The sequence below is a fragment of the Gymnoscopelus microlampas genome, assembly GCF_963454915.1.
Source record: "Gymnoscopelus microlampas genome assembly, chromosome: 17".
In the NCBI taxonomy this organism is placed as follows: domain Eukaryota; kingdom Metazoa; phylum Chordata; class Actinopteri; order Myctophiformes; family Myctophidae; genus Gymnoscopelus; species Gymnoscopelus microlampas.
In genome coordinates, this window is record NC_139954.1 from 33,393,559 (window position 1) to 33,413,304 (window position 19,746).

Here is a 19,746-nt window from a genome sequence, read left to right on the forward strand (position 1 = left end):
TGTCTTGTCTTTTTTTGTTTTCCCTTTTATGTTTGTATCTGTAGTATGTTTGTTTGTTTCTTGAAATCCTATTTTTCAATAAAAAATAAGTGGGGAAAAAAGGGTAGAATCAATCACTGATATAGTTGAATTTGACTTGGGAGGATGTCTGTGTCAGGGCGAACTTCCAAGTCTCCCTCTTTGTATTAATGGTCATTTAAAGGGCGTGTGCTGTGGGAGGGTCTCACTTCCCAAAAAAAGGATCAGATCTACAAGCTCACATCGCGTCGCAACGCCACGCGTTGTTAGCTTGTAGATCTGTTCCCTTTGACAAGCGACACCGTCGTACTAAAGGAGTATATGGGCGTTAAGCCCCGCCTCTCTGAATAATAATGTGCCGGGCCCATTGAATCAGCGTTGCCATGTCTGCTTATTATAAGCGACTTTGGACTTATTATTCTGTAAAGTTGCTTTGTAACATTTTTGTAGTTTCGGGTTGCAGTTTTTTTGGCAGGGCTTGTTTCTAAAGTCCAGTTGCTTATTTGGGCTTGTTTCTAAAGTATAGTTGCTTATTTGGGCTTGTTTCTAAAGTGTGCTTATTTGGGCTTGTTAACTAATGTTGTTTAAACCAGTCAGTGGTTCAAGGACCCCCATGTATTTGTCTGCAGACCCAAGCCAACCTTCTGAAAATATTTTGTGCCAGAGAGATACAAGATTTTGTGAATTTGAAAATATTCCTAAATGTTCACCTTTTCCAATATTTTTCTTTGAAAATAGCAGACCTACAAGCTTTGCAAATAGCCGATCTACAAGCTCAGCTTGTAGGTCGGGTATTTTCAAATAGCTAATGTATCATGTAGGTTAGAGTGGTTGCTTCTTTTGAGCTTGTTTTCATAGACCTGGTTGCTTGATTCCCTCTAAAACCCTGGCAACACTACATTGAATCGCTAGACGGGACAGTAAGAAACACAACAGAGCGCACGACAACGGCTGGCACCGGGACACACGGCAAGCGAAGAAGCGTTGAATCATTAACTGTAAAATTGTCGCCAGGACCCGCAGAAATTACTTGTTTCTTGACTTGGGTATCACTCCAAAGTGGGTCATAGTTGTGATAGAGGACTTTTTAGAATCTCCCCCTGTGTGTAATGTGCTGAGCGGATGGAAAGCTTTTGGGAATGAATTACACCTCCGAGCGCAGCTGTGTTGCCCTGAACCCAACACTACAAAGGGATTAAGAGGAGGACTTGGGCATAATAATTGGTTTATAATGGATACCTTCTTTGCAGAGGTGAGTTTTCTCGACTTCCGTCATCATTTCGGCTCGCTTTTTTCTTTCTTTCTCCCTTTCTTTCAGTGGAAATCCTGAATTATTTTTGGGTATCCCGTCGGGTCTTTGTTACCATCTTCGACTTCTCTTGCGTCCCGTGCGCGTTTTTCAGGCTATGCTTCTTTTTTAGTCTACAGTACATTTAACTCGTTTGAGCCATTACAGTGTTTTATACAAGAAGACTGATTTAATATACATCTAGCTTGTTTTCAGCATTTCCCTTTCTCAATCAGAAAACAATATTGTGGCTAGACGAGCCTGTAGTGACACATGGCTGCTTTCTGTCTACTCTACAGGATGCAGCTGCATGTGTGAACTTGGTGATGATAACTTATTTCAAGCAGTAGAAATATTAAAACACATTTGTTTGTTGTGTATTATTAACAACTTAAAAAAACAACAACTCACCACTCAATCCAGGAAATGTAATGTCCTTTACCAACAACTGAAGATAATTAAGTGCTGTGATGTCATGATGTGACATCATCATCATCGGTGTTATTCTATCATGAATGTTTTTTCTTTCTTATACAAAGAATTGTCCTGTTGGGTGTAAATTCTGAATCTGTGCTGTTGTAATAACACTGATATATGCTGCCCAGCATGTATTTTTGGACTACAGGGTTCTTTTGCCCTCACAATTGTTCCATTCAGTACCCTGCCCTGTGCTCTTGTCATGGCAACACCTACCTGACTGCCTCTCACTGATGGAAGTAGCCTACTAGGGCTGTGCAGTCAGCAGCAGCACCTATTGACTTACAACCTACATTGTAATTCAATAGGATAGACCAGTGGTTCTCAAACTTTTTCATGCCAAGGACCCCTACATTGATATATATTTGGCCACAGACGCCCATCTGAAAAGGTTTCGTGCCAGGGACCCCCAGAAGAGAAGAATTATGTAAAGAAAACAATCGACAGTATTCAAAATGTTCCAATTTTTTTCGACATTTTCCAAATATTTCCAAAAATAGCAGATATACAAGCTCGCTGTGAGCTTGTAGATCTGCTATTTTTGAATAGCCAACATATAAATGGATGACGTGCTTAAAATGATTGTGATGCTGTGTTAATTACTTTTGCTGGGGACCCCCTAGTACCCCCCCAAGTACCCCTGGGGGTCCCCGGACCCCACTTTGAGAACCAATGGGATAGACCCTGAACTATATGCTTCTCACTTGGCCTAATATTAGTGTTAGTATATCTCCATCCACTCATGTTGCTCTAGGTCCTGGAGATACATCTTATGTAAACAATAGGGAATGGGAATTGAGAAATTAAGGAATTTGAATTGTTCAGTCAGAGAATCAACATTGTATGCCTCCAAGCTTATCATTTCCTTTTATCAATGTTTTTCTGACAGTTGGGTGATATAAGCAAAATCAAATAGCACAATATTTTTGACTAAATATTATACCCCAATATTGATATTGTGACAATATTGTGGTGATAACTATTTGTGTTTTCATCAGTAATGCCTATATTATAATTAAGTGGGTAAAGACCATAGGTAAAGACAAATAGCTAGAAAAATCACTTTACTGTAATGCAGCCTTTAAAACCAGGAAGACATTATCACAATATTGATATAATATCAATATACAGTATTGTGCATCCCTAGTTCAAATGTTATTATGCATACATGCACGCTTTTTCTCTACTGTTTCTGCAAAAAAAAACTGTTGTAAACCGGTGTAGTCCTACTATTTTTTCACACTGAAAATTGATCAGGAGTCAATAAGGGAATCGATAAAGAATTTAGGCTGATAAGCAGAATCACTAATGGCATTGGTATCAATACAGTCTTATCACTGTCCATCTGTAAACAACATTGCAATTATTTATTTGTTTATTTCTTTATTGTTATATATTTATAGGCCTACATCAGGATCAGGGTGATTTGCTGTGAAGTGACATCATCGTTATAATCATGGCTATTTATGGGCAATGGGCATATGCTTCTTAGGGATTTCAGGACTCAATATGCTCACTCAAAAATAATTAATTATTTTAAGGGTTTGTAAATGTGAGTATGTATTAGGCTGGTAGATGACATTTGGGTTAGGCTTCCTAATTAAATGTAAAGATTAGCCTAATTTCAGTGGATTTTATCTCTTGAGCTGACCATTAATATAGAATTGTTGAGCAGCAGGACTGTCCGACTGCATCAGTATAGTTAAACCACTTTATGATCTAATATAGATGAATTGAGCAAAGTGTGGTCTGTTTTTTTAAATGCATTTTTTTAGGGGAAGCCAGTATCCTGAATACTGCCAAGCCACTGTTGCCTGAGTGGATTTAATTTACTTACGTAATTCCACCGTATAGTTGAGTGGTGGGGTTGCACACTGAAAATAGCTGATTTACCAGCTCACAAGGTGTCTAGCTGCGATGTATTGTGAGCTATGTCGGCTATTTTCGGTGTGCGACACTGGCTCACAACTAGTTAAAACTCAGTGAACAGTGAAAACAGTGAATGATTCACTACAACCCTTTGATTCAATCAGCTATTGACAGTTGATGGTGATCTCAATTGTAAATCACTACAGGAAGGAGTTTAATTTAATGTATTGTGATATTATACAATTCTTACATTCCCATGATTATTACAACTATAGGCTAAAGCCTGAGAGATCATGTTGCAGATCTTTGTGAAGGTTTGTTTTACAGATCATATTTAATGAAAGGGACACAGGTGTTTATCCAGTGTCAGTTTTTCTACTGATGACTGACGATCAACTTTCACCTGCTTGAGATGGTCATGGGGGAGCAAATTAGGTCTACACAAATCAATCATGGGTAAAAAGATCATCCTGAATATTTACGACAATAATTGGTGATCCTGTTTATTTATCACTTCTGTCAAAAGAAAATCACTTTTTTTGTCTTGCATTATCATCATAGGTATTTTCAACAGCACATTTTTATTTAGGGGATGATTTCAGTAATTCTGATGTACCGATCTCCTATAATTGCATAAAATGATATACAGTAGGATTAACTGTGCAGTCCTGGTAAAGTGTCAGCGGAGAGGCTGGTGCGAGGGTGTTTCACCATGCTGTTGACTTTAGCTTAACCTGCTGCACCGCCAAGCTCTTTTTAAATTACCTCTTGTTGATGGGAATCTATTCTTAACATTGTGAATGTTTTCATAATGCCCTAGAGTCTAGGGCATTAAGATTATATTCTATTTACCAGCTTGACAAGCTGGTAAATAGAATATAAATTATTAGAAATTGAAAGTAAGCTTAATTGTCCTCACATGTGGAAATATGCCTTCTGTGGTTTAAGTGTTGTTGGAGAGACTGGTGCGAGGGTGTGCGGCGTGACATCTATCCTGTTAGGCCCACCCTGTCCATCAGCTTCCTTCTGGCCCTTCCTCTCAGGACTCAGGAGCTGTCAGAACACAGTACCTCTGATCCCCATAAAGCCCTCAGCAGCTATACCTGACCCCGGCCCCATCCATCCCCAGGCTGGGTGTGTGAATCACAACATACACATACTGAGTGTGTCAGAGATTGTGAATGAATGAATCTGGTGTCAGTGGTGCCTACTCAGCCTGGCCAGACTTATCACCCTGTTCCTACGGGTTTTGTGGATGTGTAAGTCTATATGGAGGCGTTTGTGAGTCAGTCATCAGTCTGTAGATCTTTTCCTCTTGAGCATTTAGGCCTATAGTACACTCACAAATGAGAACACCATTGGGCTACACACACAATCTCTGTCTTTTTACACAAACACACACATAGTGGAATGCTTTAGACATTTTACACCGTAGTGCAATTTATTTACTGTTGAGGAAGCGGCGTTCCTTCTATGTATATTTCTAAACTTGGAAATCGGCCTCCATATATAGCAGCAGCTGCCATACGTTGGAAAGCCACATAGTCATTTATAGATACACATAGCATCCTTACATTGCACACCAAATTCTTTCCCCCTCAGAGACATTCTGATGTAGGGATTCCCAGCTTTCCAGCAGTGACCCTTGAGATTCCACCCGTCGCCTATGGACTGTGAAACTGTCGGTGGCAAGGCTTAGGTTTCACACCATTACCAGTACCCCTTCTCACTCACTCACTCACTCACTCACTTACTCACTCACTCACTCACTCACTCACTCACTCACTCACTCACGCACGCACGCACGCACGCACGCACGTACGCACGCACGCACGCACACACGCACGCACACACACACACACACACAAAACAACACAGATGCACACACACAAAACAACACAGATCCACACACACACATTTAGTGCACAACCTCGTGTGGTTGTTGTATATGGCTTTGAAGTAAGATCTATGGTTCTAGCATGCTCTTAAGTGTTCTCTGGTAATGTGAGAAAGCCCACTCCTGAGAGCAGACTTTTTTCTATTTAGATGGAAGAATCATTCTTGCCCAGTTGTCACTTCTTCCAGCTGCCCCAGTGGAGAGCTGTGATGCTATCTAGATCCTCCTCTCCAACCAAGCAGACGGCCGAGGGAGTAATAGGAATTTAGGACATGAAAGAAGGAAGTGAGGAAGGAAGGAAGGGCTGAACAATACAGTGTTGACTTGTAGGTTCCTGCTGTATTCTTTTGAATCTTTGTTACATTGCCATCTTCAACTCCCAATGAAATTCACAATATTTACATTTAGATATTCAATCAGTGAAATGTATGTTTTTTGGTGCTCTGGTTGCATCTGTTGTACCAAGAGTCTTGTACTTAACCTGGAGAATTATAAGCACTGAATAATATGTGGAAAAAAACAAGGGTGTTATTACTAAGGCCATGATTTAGGCGTGTGTAAGCAGCACAATAGCAGCAGCTTGTGTACAATCTGGAAGTGCTCTAATCTGTCACAAGAGTGCTGGGACTAATTATGGAAAGGTATTGTCTGACCCACTCACAAAATAAAAAGGATTATGGTTGCCTGATTATAAATAGGCCTAGCCTATGCATACAATATGATGATGTGAATATGCAAACCAGCCCGGACAAACAAGGTAAACATGTACTTGCTCACTTATGGATGTCCTGTAAGCTTGTAGGTCTGGGACCATAGTTAACAGCATTCCATTGAGCATTATTCAACTTTATGATGTACTTCTCTCACTTTAACAGAACCACTTTAAACTTGGTGTCCCTATATTGGGCATGTCATTATTGTCTAAATGTATTTTTAGAAACCTTATACAGTAGATTGGCTATTTTTCACTAGTTTTGAAATAGGGCTTAAGTGGTTAAATCCAGACAAGTCTCTGGGGTATAGGTACAGTAGAATCTCCTTAATGATGCTAAGGGTGTGAAACTTGTACAGTAACCTTCCCTCTGTCTATCACGCTAGCCCTCACGGGAGGGGCTGTGATACCCTCCTGCTGTCACCACCATGTTGTTGACTTTAGCTTAACCTGCTGCATCGCCAAGCTCATTTGACAACGCAGCATGTTAGTGGTCTTTAAACAAGATCATGGCCTTTCGTCCAGTATTTCACAGTAACAAACAATGCTCTGAAAGGGGCTTGTCTGCCGTAAATTACTTTTTGTTGATCTATCTATTCTTGCATCTATTCTTAACATCGTGAATGTTTGCATAATGCCCTCAGATGGTCAAGCTGGTAAATAAATAGAATAGGAATGATTAGAAATTGAAAGTAAACTTAATTGTCCAGTCCTCACACATTTGCCTTCTGTGCGGTTGAATTAAAACAATCTTCACGTGGATCTCAGGATCAAACTTTGAGAACGGCATGGCTCCAATGTGGATCTTGGACTTCTTGTGGCCAGCCTAATATCTGGGATGTTTGACTCCACATTTGGGCAAGGTTTCAGACTGAACAGAGCCCCATTAACTTCCATTATAAAACTAAAGTTCAATATTTAAAAATTGTATAACATGTGGGACAAAGACAGCCACACACGCACGCGCGCACGCACCCTTATAGACGGCTCTGCCTCCACATACAAAACAGACACGTGCAATAAAGACATGGTCCGATGTTGCAAGACACACATTGTATTGTGTTGATGTAGCGTTCTGTCGACTTAATTAATCTTTTTCTCAAGTGCGGTTGTTGTTATTGGGTCTACATGACCCCAAGATAAGACGTCATGGAAGATAAAACAGCAATGCTGTTGCATAGACTGGTACTGAGAGTGTGTCGTCAATTTGTCCATGTCCACTTGTCCAACCTGAATCATTAGCCTACTTTCACTTCACTTCACTTTGCACTTTTACTACATACTGTAGTAGCTGGCCTCCTTTGTCAATCGCAAGCCAGGCCCAGGTATGTAACCTCCATTTGTCACCCTCTCTCTGGTCGCTCCTTGGGCGAAACAACAGTGTACTGTTCCAGATACAGCCGGGTGATTTTATAGTCTCACAGAAAAAAACATATACTAACTCACCTGTCACCTCTGACTTTGAGTCTGCTCTCCTACACCCATCCTTTGTGCCATCATGTCCCCCTCCCCTTGCCTCTCGCTGCATCTCGCTGCCATCTCGCTGCCATCTCTCTCTCTCTCTCTCTCTCTCTCTCTCTCTCTCTCTCTCTCTCTCTCTCTCTCTGTCTGTCTGTCTGTCTGTCTGTCTGTCTGTCTGTCTGTCTGTCTGTCTGTCTCTCCCTCTCTCTCTCTCTCTCTGTCTGTCTGTCTGTCTGTCTGTCTGTCTGTCTGTCTGTCTGTCTGTCTGTCTGTCTGTCTGTGTGTGTGTGTGTGTGTGTGTGTGTGTGTGTGTGTGTGTGTGTGTGTGTGTGTGTGTGTGTGTGTGTGTGTGTGTGTGTGTGTGTGTGTGTGTGTCTCTCCCTCTCTCTCTCTCTCTCTCTCTCTGTAAGTGTGTGTCAGTGTATCTTTATTTGAGGGGGTCCCATGATGTGTCATGGTCAGGGTGTAAACCAACCCATGGCACCCTGGCAGATGACCCTTTACAAGGCTGTGATTAAAGAGAACTACAGAGTCACTTACTGTGATGGTAAAATAGATAAAGAGATTACTGTTGTACACACTGTCATATGTCTGGGCATGTACCCTCATTATCTCACAGTGAGTGTACTTCCACTATTATACGGGCAGCATGGTTGAGTATGAATGTATCTCTAGCTTAAGCGTATAAATGATTTTCCAAAATCAAATATGTAGACTCATACAAAAAGAATCCCTCTCAATCATCACTTATGACCTGGGCAGGAATTTCAGAGAGGCCATGAAGGCCATGGCCGTGGTTGCCCCACAGTTTGGCCTTCTGCCCTTCAAAGAATTATCTGCCCTGAGGCAAAGCTGTCCTTGATGCCCCATCCACACTGCCCCCCAGCTGATTTAACAGTTTTCTCCTCTTTCCTTCCAATAGTCTTCACAGACATGAACCGTTCAGGACATGAACCGTTTGTGGTCAGAGAAGGACATATGCAACTGAACTAGGCCCTTGCAAGAGTGTAGATTGCCAAAAGGGTGACAAAAATGATGTTACATCAAGGTCCTCTGCCAGCTGCAAAGAAAACTCAGACAGTCTATACGTGACTTCTGAGACACAGAGTACGTGACAAACAGAAAGTAAACTCACATGCACTAATAATACACACGCTGTTTGAGAACATAAACTCACATGCACTAATAATACACATGCTGTTTGAGCCAACAGTTACAGGACATAAGGACATCAGACAGAGTACAGAATTTCTATTTCACTGTCAAGATTCTGAATTCTTAACTTCTCCTCAGTTCTCATCCCCATCTTCAAACCAGTCCAGTGACTGTATGAATTTCTGAACTCCTTTTCAGGAGTTTGTACAAAAATGTATTTATTTCACTGATAGTTATACTTCATATTTAATTCATACAAATTATTTCTTAACCCTTAAATTAAATGTATTATTTCAGTGGACATGATATCTGTTTTATTTAATGGCCTTGCTGTCCTTGTATTTGGCCTTTGTGCCATCAAATCATTTATAAGGCCAAAGGCCAAGTGGCCTTGCCCCTAAAAAGATGAAATTCCAGGCCTGCTTATGACCCACTAGAAGTGTGTGGTTGTGTAGACACTTTACTCCTTTACTGTGCCTTTATTTTGTTACTTATTTTACTTTGTTTCTGGGCGTCAACCTTTGGGTGGTAGGTGTGTGCTATTGGTGTAAATGAGCCGGGGAGGAGGGGCCGACTTTGAATGTTGTGTTTGGTTTACAAAACCAAATCCTACTCATTATATCTGTAAGGGAGGAGGAAAAACAACTATGAGAATATCTGCCATAGTTCATATGGAACTTATAGGAGATAGCTTTTAGTGAATTAAATCATTGTATCCAACTCTGCAGCCATCTTGCAATCACATAATTGCTTGGCAGGCACATTTTCACTGCCTGCCTGTTTCCGTAGTTGGAGAGATTCATGAATGACAATTTGTTCACAATGTAGGCTGACTGATAGGTGTGGATGTCTCTGAGGTCTGCTCATATTGCCCGTCACTGGTGTGGTCACACCGTGTGTGTCACCGGCTAGCGGTCACAAAGCCACAGGGTTCTGTTACTGGACTGAGACTATGGCTCATACGAGCTGACCTGTTCCGTTCCTGTTGCTAGTGTAGACGTAGTCCTGTTGTCTTGTTCCCCAAAGTGTTGACTCTTTTCTGAACTCTCACCTGATTAACCACTTAAACCCTATATCAGGGATTTCAACGTTTTTCAGGCCAAGGACTCCTTTAGCTGAGGGTCAGATAAGCTGGGACCCCCACTATTGTATAAGATTGTGTTACATAAACGTTTTCTCTGGTAATCTCTCCAGCTCTTTTATAAACAGAAAATTCATTTTCGTATGGGTTGCCAATTTCAGCCAATCAAGAGACAGCACCCATTTATCAGCTTCAGTGTTCCAGTTTCAATTTTGTCTGCTCATTTCTTTGTGTCATCCTTTATCCTGTATGAGTCCTCTCTCCTGATTGGATAAAATTGGCAACCTGACCTGCAAATTCATTTTCTGTTTACTAAAGAGCTGGAGAGACAGAGAGACCTCTATTACTGAACAAACACTCTATAGCAATGCTTACTATCAGAATATAGTATATAGCTATTAAATAGCTATTTAACACTATAGAAAAAAGTTCCTATAACACAAAGATCCCGGGCCCCTTGTGAAGACGTCAGATATAAAAATAACCGATCTACCTACAAGGTCATATAAGCTTCAGCTATTTTTGCATAATGTTGACCTATTTTCACCAAAGTTTGCCTATTTTCTTCGCCTATGGTATGACATGCCCAGAAAAGGGAGTAGGGATTCCAGGTTGAAAGTGGTTAATGAAAGGATTTTTTTCCAGCAGCTCAGTAACAACTGTCTACCTCAATCTCATAGGCTCAGAGACCAATCTTCCCACACTAGAGAAGCATAGTAAATGTTTCACCCACTGCCTCAGCAGATTTAGGCTTATACCGGGTTTATGAAGAACACCTACCCAGAGGAGAAGATTAAAGCTATTGTTTGCTGCCGTCTTTATGCATGCTACATGTTTGTTCACCTCGGCCGTCGTACCTGACAGACAATCCTAGTTGGTAATAAATGTTGCCTAAATCCTCTTGGTTCAGAAGTCTGGCCTGGCAGTTTAATACAGCCAACCTGTGATTACTGCTCCCAGCCCAGATGTTGACTTTCCTTTTTTAGCCCCCTGTGATTACTGTGCACTGAGGCAGCCTATTACAGGATAGATGAAGAAGGGTGTGTATGTGTGTGTGTGTGTGTGTGTGTGTATGTGTGTGTGTGTGTGTGTGTGTGTGTGTGTGTGTGTGTGTGTGTGTGTGTGTGTGTGTGTGTGTGTGTGTGTGTGTGTGTGTGTGTGTGTGTGTGTGTGTGTGTGTGTGTGTGTGTGTGTGTGTGTGTGTGTGTGTGTGTGTGTGTGTGTGTGTGTGTGTGTGCGTGTGTGTGTGTGCGTGTGTGTATGCTGTATACTGCATAACACTGGAGTGAGTGTGAGTCTGTGAATTAAACACAACAGCACCATCAAAATAGTATATAGCCTAAAGTGAAAAATGCTTGCTGTTAAGTATTGCTGACTTGCTCACATTACCACCACAGTTGTAATTTCAAGACTAATTGCCCCCCCCCACCCCAAGTGTTCCTAACTACAGTATTCCATACACATACAGCCATGGCCTTCAGAGCCTACTGGCACCTTGGTGGTTAATAGCATCACACTCACAGCATGGTACAATCTACAGCCATGACCTGTTAGCATTCCCATATATTTGCTGTCCAGTGAGTGTGAGCATGTGTGTGGTTAGGCCTCAGGCTGTTGTATTAAGCTAGCTACACTGTGGTGCTACGACTCTCACACGGAGAAGAATGTTTTGTTCTGATTATGTTCAGTATGTCCCCCCCCCAAACCCAAGCAGGCAGTCAGAGAGCAAGTCTTACAGAGAGTAAGGGGAATCATCACATCAGAATATTACGGTATTTCAGCTGCCAAATATGTATAGGATATTAAGGACTGTCAATGACATATGGCACAGTAAACGTATAGAAAACTACCATACAGGACAACATAAGAAGTCGTACGGATGTGAAATATTATTTTTTGCAGCTTCCGGGTGCATAGGGGGGTCATTCTGGGACAGAGTTGAGATATGAAAGGACTCTAGGTTGGAGTTCAGTGTAACGGGAGCCTGGTGACCCCAGTTTTGGCTCCAGTTTGCCTGCGGAACCACTGTTACAGATGTGACATGCACACAACCACCCACCCACGCACTCACTCATGTGTGCGCACGGCCGCCCGCACACACACACACACACACACACACACACACACACACACACACACACACACACACACACACACACACACACACACACACACACACACACACACACACACACACACACACACACACACACACACACACACACACACACACACCATCCCTGCATCCTTAACTCCTGACTGAGCTGCATTCCTGGAATATCTATGGCATTCCTGCTGTGTGATCCCATCACAGGGCACTGGCGAGGGCACAGAGAGACAGATAGAGATGGATAGGTAAACAGAGAAAACAATGTTGTAGATCCTCCCTTATAGAAAGCTTTTAGACTACTCAGTTAATCATGCAGTAATCACATCATCTTTTTGCCTCCTCCTGGCTCCTGTTTGAATCTTGACTGGATTCACTTTTGTCATAAGCAAATTGGTGCTCTCACTCAGTACTGTAGGCTACTGCACACTGAAGCCTGGTTCATGCCTCGGCGACAAAGTGCTGTTCAACGTGTCGCTCCACAAAAAGCGACACGTTTTCATTCTCTGACACCTTTTCATTTTCTGGTTTATGCTTTGTCACCAAAGCATAAATCAGGCTTTTTGCTTTAGCATCTCTGTATGGGAAGGCAGGGACATTTCATTTTCTCAGAGGACAAGTTACACAAGGATGCAAAACAAGATAATTGCTGCTCCTGGCGTCCATGGCGGTGCAATAGACCCTTGCTCTTGTTCCTGTTATGTTCCTTATGAGCTTTGAGGTCATAGTTTGTTATGTTCATTCTGTACACATGAATTAGGCTAACTGCTCATTAGCCATATGGTGGGTTAGAGGCTACACCACCTCTCTCACACACACACACACACACACACACACACACACACACACACACACACACACACACACACACACACACACACACACACACAGTAGAGTAATATAGAGTAGAGCAGTAGGGTTTCAGATCTATATTATTCGATCGATAATTGATTGATCTCTAGTCTACACAGTAGTAGTCTTTGACCTGCTAGGTGACAATCACACCATTGGGCACAGATTATTAATCCTGCACAAATACAGAGACACACATGCACTTCACACAATAGTCTGCACAGCTAGCTGCACGCGTGCACACACACACACACACGCACACGCACACGCACACGCACACACACACACACACACACACACACACACACACACACACACACACACACACACACACACACACACACACACACACACACACACACCTGCAGGATTATCCATTATTGTCCTACATGGTCCATTGTTCAATTCAATATGTTGATGAAAAATAAGATATTGTAATAAAAGCAGATTAGAGACACTGTGAGCGATGATTACAAGTCATATGACGCTGCCAGCCGGCCACTACTGCACTGCTTTCATTTGATTTCCTTTAACCCAGTGACACATTTACATCCATTGCACCTCTCTCAGGCCTCCTTAAAGAAATATATTTTGGTGAATATCGTTGCTGTCGGGTGGAAACCTAGTAAGTTTTAAAATAGTGAAAATAGCTGATGCGAGGCATTGTGAGCTAATAGATCTGCTATTTTCACTACTTTTGTGCGACACTGCGACACACTTGTGTGATGAAGTAGGTAACTCATTTATGAAAAAAAAACATTAAATATTGAAATATGGAGATATGAGGTTTCTGCCCGACGGCAACGATATGAAAAATGATGTCATGTATTGTTGTGGGCCGGGCCGCGTGGCAGGCGGTTGAGACAGTGTTAACTAAAGAGGCTGCTGCCTGCAGGCCTTCCTGTTGTGTGTCTGTTTATATCTGTCTCCACGGGGGGTCCACACGGTTCTTTGGAGCCCCCCCCCCCCACTCCCTATGGATTGGGGAAGCCCTGTAGAACCCCCCATGGGACATCTCTTCCTCCATTAGTTAATTTCTGATCAGCTGCGCCCTATCATTAATTCATGCCTCTTCCAGCACAGATGCTGAAGGTTGCCTCTGTTCATCTGATCCCTCCCCTGTCACTCAGCCAGCTCTCGCTCACCCTATGCCCCCCCCCCCCCCCCCCCAGCCACAGCAGACAGGCAGGCAGCCACTACGATGGCATAGACTATGCCATCGTGGAAACAAAGAAACAAAAGAAGGTTAGAAAAGCAGGGGCTGTAGAGGTGCACTTGTTAGTTTGCGAAGGTCTACCTCTACCGATTGAGAGATTTCTACTCCTCTCAAAAGAAGTTTGTGCATGCAGACATCACGACCAAACTGTGATTGGCTTGTTGTAATGAAATTACCCTATTTTATTAAACACTTCTGCAGGAAGTGCAATTTCACCCTCATGTAAAGCCAGTGGTCACAGAATACTAGAGGAACTGTGTGTGTGTGTGTGTGTGTGTGTGTGTGGCAGTTATAGATTTAATAAACAGGGTTCCCACGGTCATGAAAAACAGTTTGAAAATTCATTGTGAAAAATGTGTGGGAACCCTGAATAAATGAAACCAGTTTAATATGACACACTATAAACACATAACTACATATGAGGGTGTCTCGGGTTGGTGTTGTTGGGTACTCATGTAGTTTGCTTTACAGGGAAATTAATGGTCACAGCCCTTGCACACTCAGATAAACACAGACAACAACACACAAACAGTGGATCATCACTTAATTGGAACATTGCAGCCATATACTGGCTGCAATCCATTCAGTCAACACAATAGACTGTACACTCTAAATTAACATGTGGTATTTTACACTACAGGACATCTGCCGTTGCTTTTTTTTTTGATTGATTGAATACTTAATTAGTCAAAAAATGTAAACAGCACGGAAGTACAGTAAAACACTTGGGCTAAAAGGATAACACAAATATGTCCAGGGGACTTGTTTCCATTGTGGTCCTATGTATTCAATTCATCAACAGAGCATAAATTATTAACACATTAATACATGTCATCAAAAGAAAATACAAATAGTTTTATTTACAGAGGAGAAAAAAAGGGGATTTAATATCTATCTCCACTTGTAATTCGCTGACATTTGCTTTTTCAGGACAGTTTTGAAAGAAGCAAGTGATTCACATCATTTAATGGTTGATGTAAGGGCCCATGCCCATGTTTGTGCTAAATTGGGAAATATATATATATATATAAATATATAATACTGTATGTATATATAATGCTGTATGTATATTAGAAGCAGTGTGCACCAGGTTAGAGGCTGGAGTCCCCTTTGGATCACATCTGCACGTGTGCCTGGTGGGGGATGTCGTTCGGAAGCTTTATCTTCTTCCAAGGCCGAGCGAAACGAAACAAATTAGACGCTTGTCAGCGGCCAACGGAATGTAATCATCCCTCAGATGGGCATTAGTCCTGGGCCGGCCACCAATCTGCCTCCCAGTCAGCGCCCAAAGGCCCTCCACCACCATAGACCGGAGTGCGTCCCGCTCTCTGATACCACACAGGATCCAAGAAATAGGCTTACCACAACTAATTGCGTGACAATGTCTAAGTCGGGTTGAGTTGATTAGCTTTCTTTTGTTCAGGCTGATACGATCATCCGATACCGCCCCGGACTGATGCTTGGCTGGACAGGAGAGAAAGAACCGTGGCACCTTGCACTGTGTTAGCCCTTTAATATTTAAGGCCCATTAATTAGAACATTTCTGAGCCGCATGTCATTATGCAAGCTGGAGAAACTCAAGCCTCCGAGTCCAGGATCAGGTCTCTTCAGCCTGAGCGGTTCCTGTGTCAGAGAGCATGATGGGACAGTTTGGACAGAGCATGATTCTGCCTGTTTTGGTGGCTCCGGTTACCACTGTCTATCAGTTATTTGTGCTCAGAGAATGGAGTTTGTGCGTGAGCTGTTATGACAGCGTCGCAACTGTGCCTATTAATGGAACCATCAAAACTGTTTACTGGAAGCCTGGGATGAGTGGTAACCTGCTAATCAAAACCAGAGAAAACTTGATTAAAATGGATACCCCTCAGCTTGTTGTGGCTCACTACTTTTCACTCGTCTAGACCGTGAGACTGATCAGCTGTGTGGTGGTCAGCAGCTGATTCAAATTTTGGGGGTTGTGTGTCTGCGTGTGTTGTGTATTTGTGTTGAGTCGACACCCATGTCCCTGTGCGCCTCAGCTGGCCATTGTTAGGGGTATTTCCGCCTGGTTAACCTCTGGGCTAAAGGCTTGGGTGGGGGGCCTTTGTCCCGGTCGCGTCGGTGACAGACCTGCACAGGGAACAGGGGAGGGCAGGGTCAAGGGGAGGAGCCTGGAGTTTAGCAAACCATCTGTTGCTGAGACAAAACATGAACTGCTTCATTCTGTGGTTCTTAAGACACTCATGGACTTAGAGACAGACATTAATGTGCACACACAATAGACATCTTGTAGACACAAAGGCACGTGCAAGCACATGTGCACATGTGCACATCTGACTGCAGATTTTCTGTGCCCTGCTGCCCTCACTTAATTACACACCTACCCACACACGTGTGCTTTTATATTTGTGTTCACGCATTGTCGCATTCACCCACATGCAACATACGCTCCCTCTCTCTCTCTTGCATACACGCATGCGCGCACACACACACACACACACACACACACACACACACACACACACACACACACACACACACACACACACACACACACACACACACACACACACACACACACACACACACACACACACACACACACACACACATACATGTTATGTATGTATGTTGTTTATTTTATTTTATTTTTAAGTTGGCCAAAACCTAGGCTAAGTTGTATTCAAAAACTCCAACAGAATCCACAGAACTGAAAACTGAAGTCTAATTATTGTGCGATTATAAGTTGAAATTTGCATTTGGAGTCTGTGATAACTTTTTCCTTTTTTGTTTTGGAACTCTGCTTATTTCCCCACAACCACATATTCAAAGCATGCAGTTTATTAGTGGTGTACCACCAAACATTTATCCCATTAGATATCATCCATATATCATATTTTGTCGCTCCATTAGAGACAGTGCCCTGTTCAGTGTGCTGTGTGAGTGACTGTGAGTGTGTATGAGTCTGAGATGATGGCTGCCTTTCCTTGGCGTACCTTAGGGAAACTCTTTTCCTATTTTAATGGTATACTTCGGAGAGGCTTACTCAGAACATTAACTGTTCTAGTAAGGTTTTTGGGAAAATGTTCCTCAATACTTGCGTCACTGAAATATTTTTGTTGGGACATCTACCGGATGTGGTGTAGAAACCTGCGGTATGTGCATGACTTATACCTCTCCATTCCTACTGTCTTGACGTGCCCACTGTCTGACTCTGTCTAACATCTGGCAAGTCCTGGATAAACTGCATCAGTGGACCACTATTGCAACTAATCCCCTGACTGGCTAGTCATCCTCTTTATCAGATGTACTGTGCAATGTAGTTAGATATACTGTAGATAAATAGATATGTAGATAGTAGATAGACATACAGACAGGTAGATATAGACCTTATCAATCTTGTGAGGGAAATTCAGTTGCTGTAGCAGCACCGTAGTTGGAAACACAGGACAGATACAAGTACGAGTTGAGACATACAGCTAAGCTTCAAGAGTAACATTAAAATAAGAGTAAACAAGTATAGTAACATAAAAGAAGTAGAAGTTACAAAATGACAAATGGGAGACTTAAAGTCTGGACTGGCTATCTGCACTTTGACTGACCGGGATTTTTGTAATGAATGAACTATTAATTGATGTAAATATAAATGCAGGCAGAGTATAAATGTTCAATCTATCACCAGTAGTATGGGCTGTATGATGTGAGGCTGATATGTACAGTTTCAGCCAGCTACACAGGGGGAGAATGGATAAATATGTACAGTCATTCAATCTGCAGTGTAAATTAGATATGTGTCAGCAGTAGAACATTTCTACAGCATAGCCTGTGCAGTTGCACTATACATTAAACATAATGAGAAATATACACTCTATCAATGGTAAACATACAACAGTTAACCTTAGCAGCACTCTAATTATGATCCCAATAGACCATTAGCAAAAGAGTCAGACTCCTGAGCAGGAGTCATTAATCCAAGGACAGAGCAGAATGCCTAGTGGTTTGGTTATGTAGCTTAAATGCTACTGGCACAGAGGTAGCCATATGATGAGTATTGGCAATATGCCCCAAATTCAAGCTGTTGCAATGCCCAGTTATGTAATGGCAACTGATCTGCTTAAAACTGTAGTATCTAGATCAAACATTAGTAATTATCCTTGAGCGACCACAGTAAGCTTAAGTGAAGTGACTAAGTAGGCATGCATGCATATATATAACATGCTGGTACCAGGCAGGCACTGTCAGACACTGGTATAGCTTTTGAGAGCATACCAAACTAAACTGAAAATCTTAAAAAGCCATATCTGGCCAATCATATATGTTGGAGAAATTGACTCTTTAAACTTTTGGCCTTTCCAATTAGCATGTTTCCAGACAATGGGGAGGATGGAGGCATTATCAATTGTCTGCAGTCTTTCTCTTTCTCTCTCCATCACCCCCCTTAGCTTTCTACTGATTTTACACGACCCCTCTGTAACCCACTCACCGCTGTCCCCAGTGGTTCGGCTGAGCCACATTTAGCTGTGCTCATTATTAGCCATCTGGAGGGAAAAAAGTAGGTTTTTAGACTGCCCGAGTGACTCCTGCCCAAAAAGGAGCCTGCAGCTTTAAATAAAAATACAAAAATAAAAATACGAGAAATAATATTCGTCAGGCAGCATTGTTTAACAAAAACATTGAATAAATAATTATACTGGCTTGATTTCCACTGGCATTTAATCTCTGTGATTCAATGAGCACCACCAGCAGATTAGATTTACATAATCCAACTGTCTCAGACAGGTCCGGAGCATCTTGAGCTTTGTTTTGACCATGACACGCGTGTGTGCGCGCACACACACACACACACACACACACACACACACACACACACACACACACACACACACACACACACACACACACACACTCTCTCTGTCTCTGAACTGTACAGTGTGGATGGGTGTTTGTGTGTGCACACGTGGCAGCCTGTTGTTAATAGTTAATGAGGATTGATGTCGGGCAGTGGTGACCTTGTATAAGGTTTCCTAGTGGAACCCATGCCTATTGATCTCTTCAGTTTTATGGCCTGTTGGACACAACTCTCTCCTGCTCCCTGTTCCCTGGGCCACCTGAATGGTGGCACTCACAATGATTAATGCTGTTTGGCTGGGCAAAAGTAGGCTCCCTTAACTGTGCTTCTTGATTGCTACAAGAAACACAAGTTCACTTTCAAATGGTCTTGTTTATCTATACGTGCCATTTATTGCAGGGCAAATTTACAGGTCTTCCATTGAAATACCAAATGGTTGGAAAAATATATTTTTTGATAGCGGCATAAATACAATTTAAAAAGCCTTATTTTAAATATGTCCAAGGACCAGGTCTTAATCCTTTATGCCATGTGTCATATGTTTGTAAAATAACATATTTGTAACAACAGGAAAACAAGGGCAAAGGATTGGTTATAAGATACAACACATGTCTCTGAGATGGAAGAGCACTTTGTAGTTATGTGGTGAAGTTGAACAATAAATGGTTAGCTTAACTACCAGTGTGCCCCCTGTGCCAGCTGTCATAAAGGTCTAAATCACTCTTCTTTCATCCTAATAACTATGGATCTGGTTATAGAAGGGCCTTGCATACTCAGTAACTTAT

General features: G+C 42.2%; 1 protein-coding gene across 1 annotated transcript in view; it reads left to right on the forward strand.

Annotated features, from left to right (window-relative positions):
- The first annotated feature begins 981 nt into the window (after window positions 1–981).
- Window positions 982–19,746, forward strand: part of myo10l3 (myosin X, like 3) — a 72,237-nt gene continuing 53,472 nt past the window's right edge. The window contains exon 1 of the mRNA XM_084083738.1: window positions 982–1,270. Coding sequence (XP_083939864.1) covers window positions 1,250–1,270 — 21 coding nt within the window. The 5' untranslated portion in view covers window positions 982–1,249. The remainder of the gene's footprint in view (window positions 1,271–19,746) is intronic.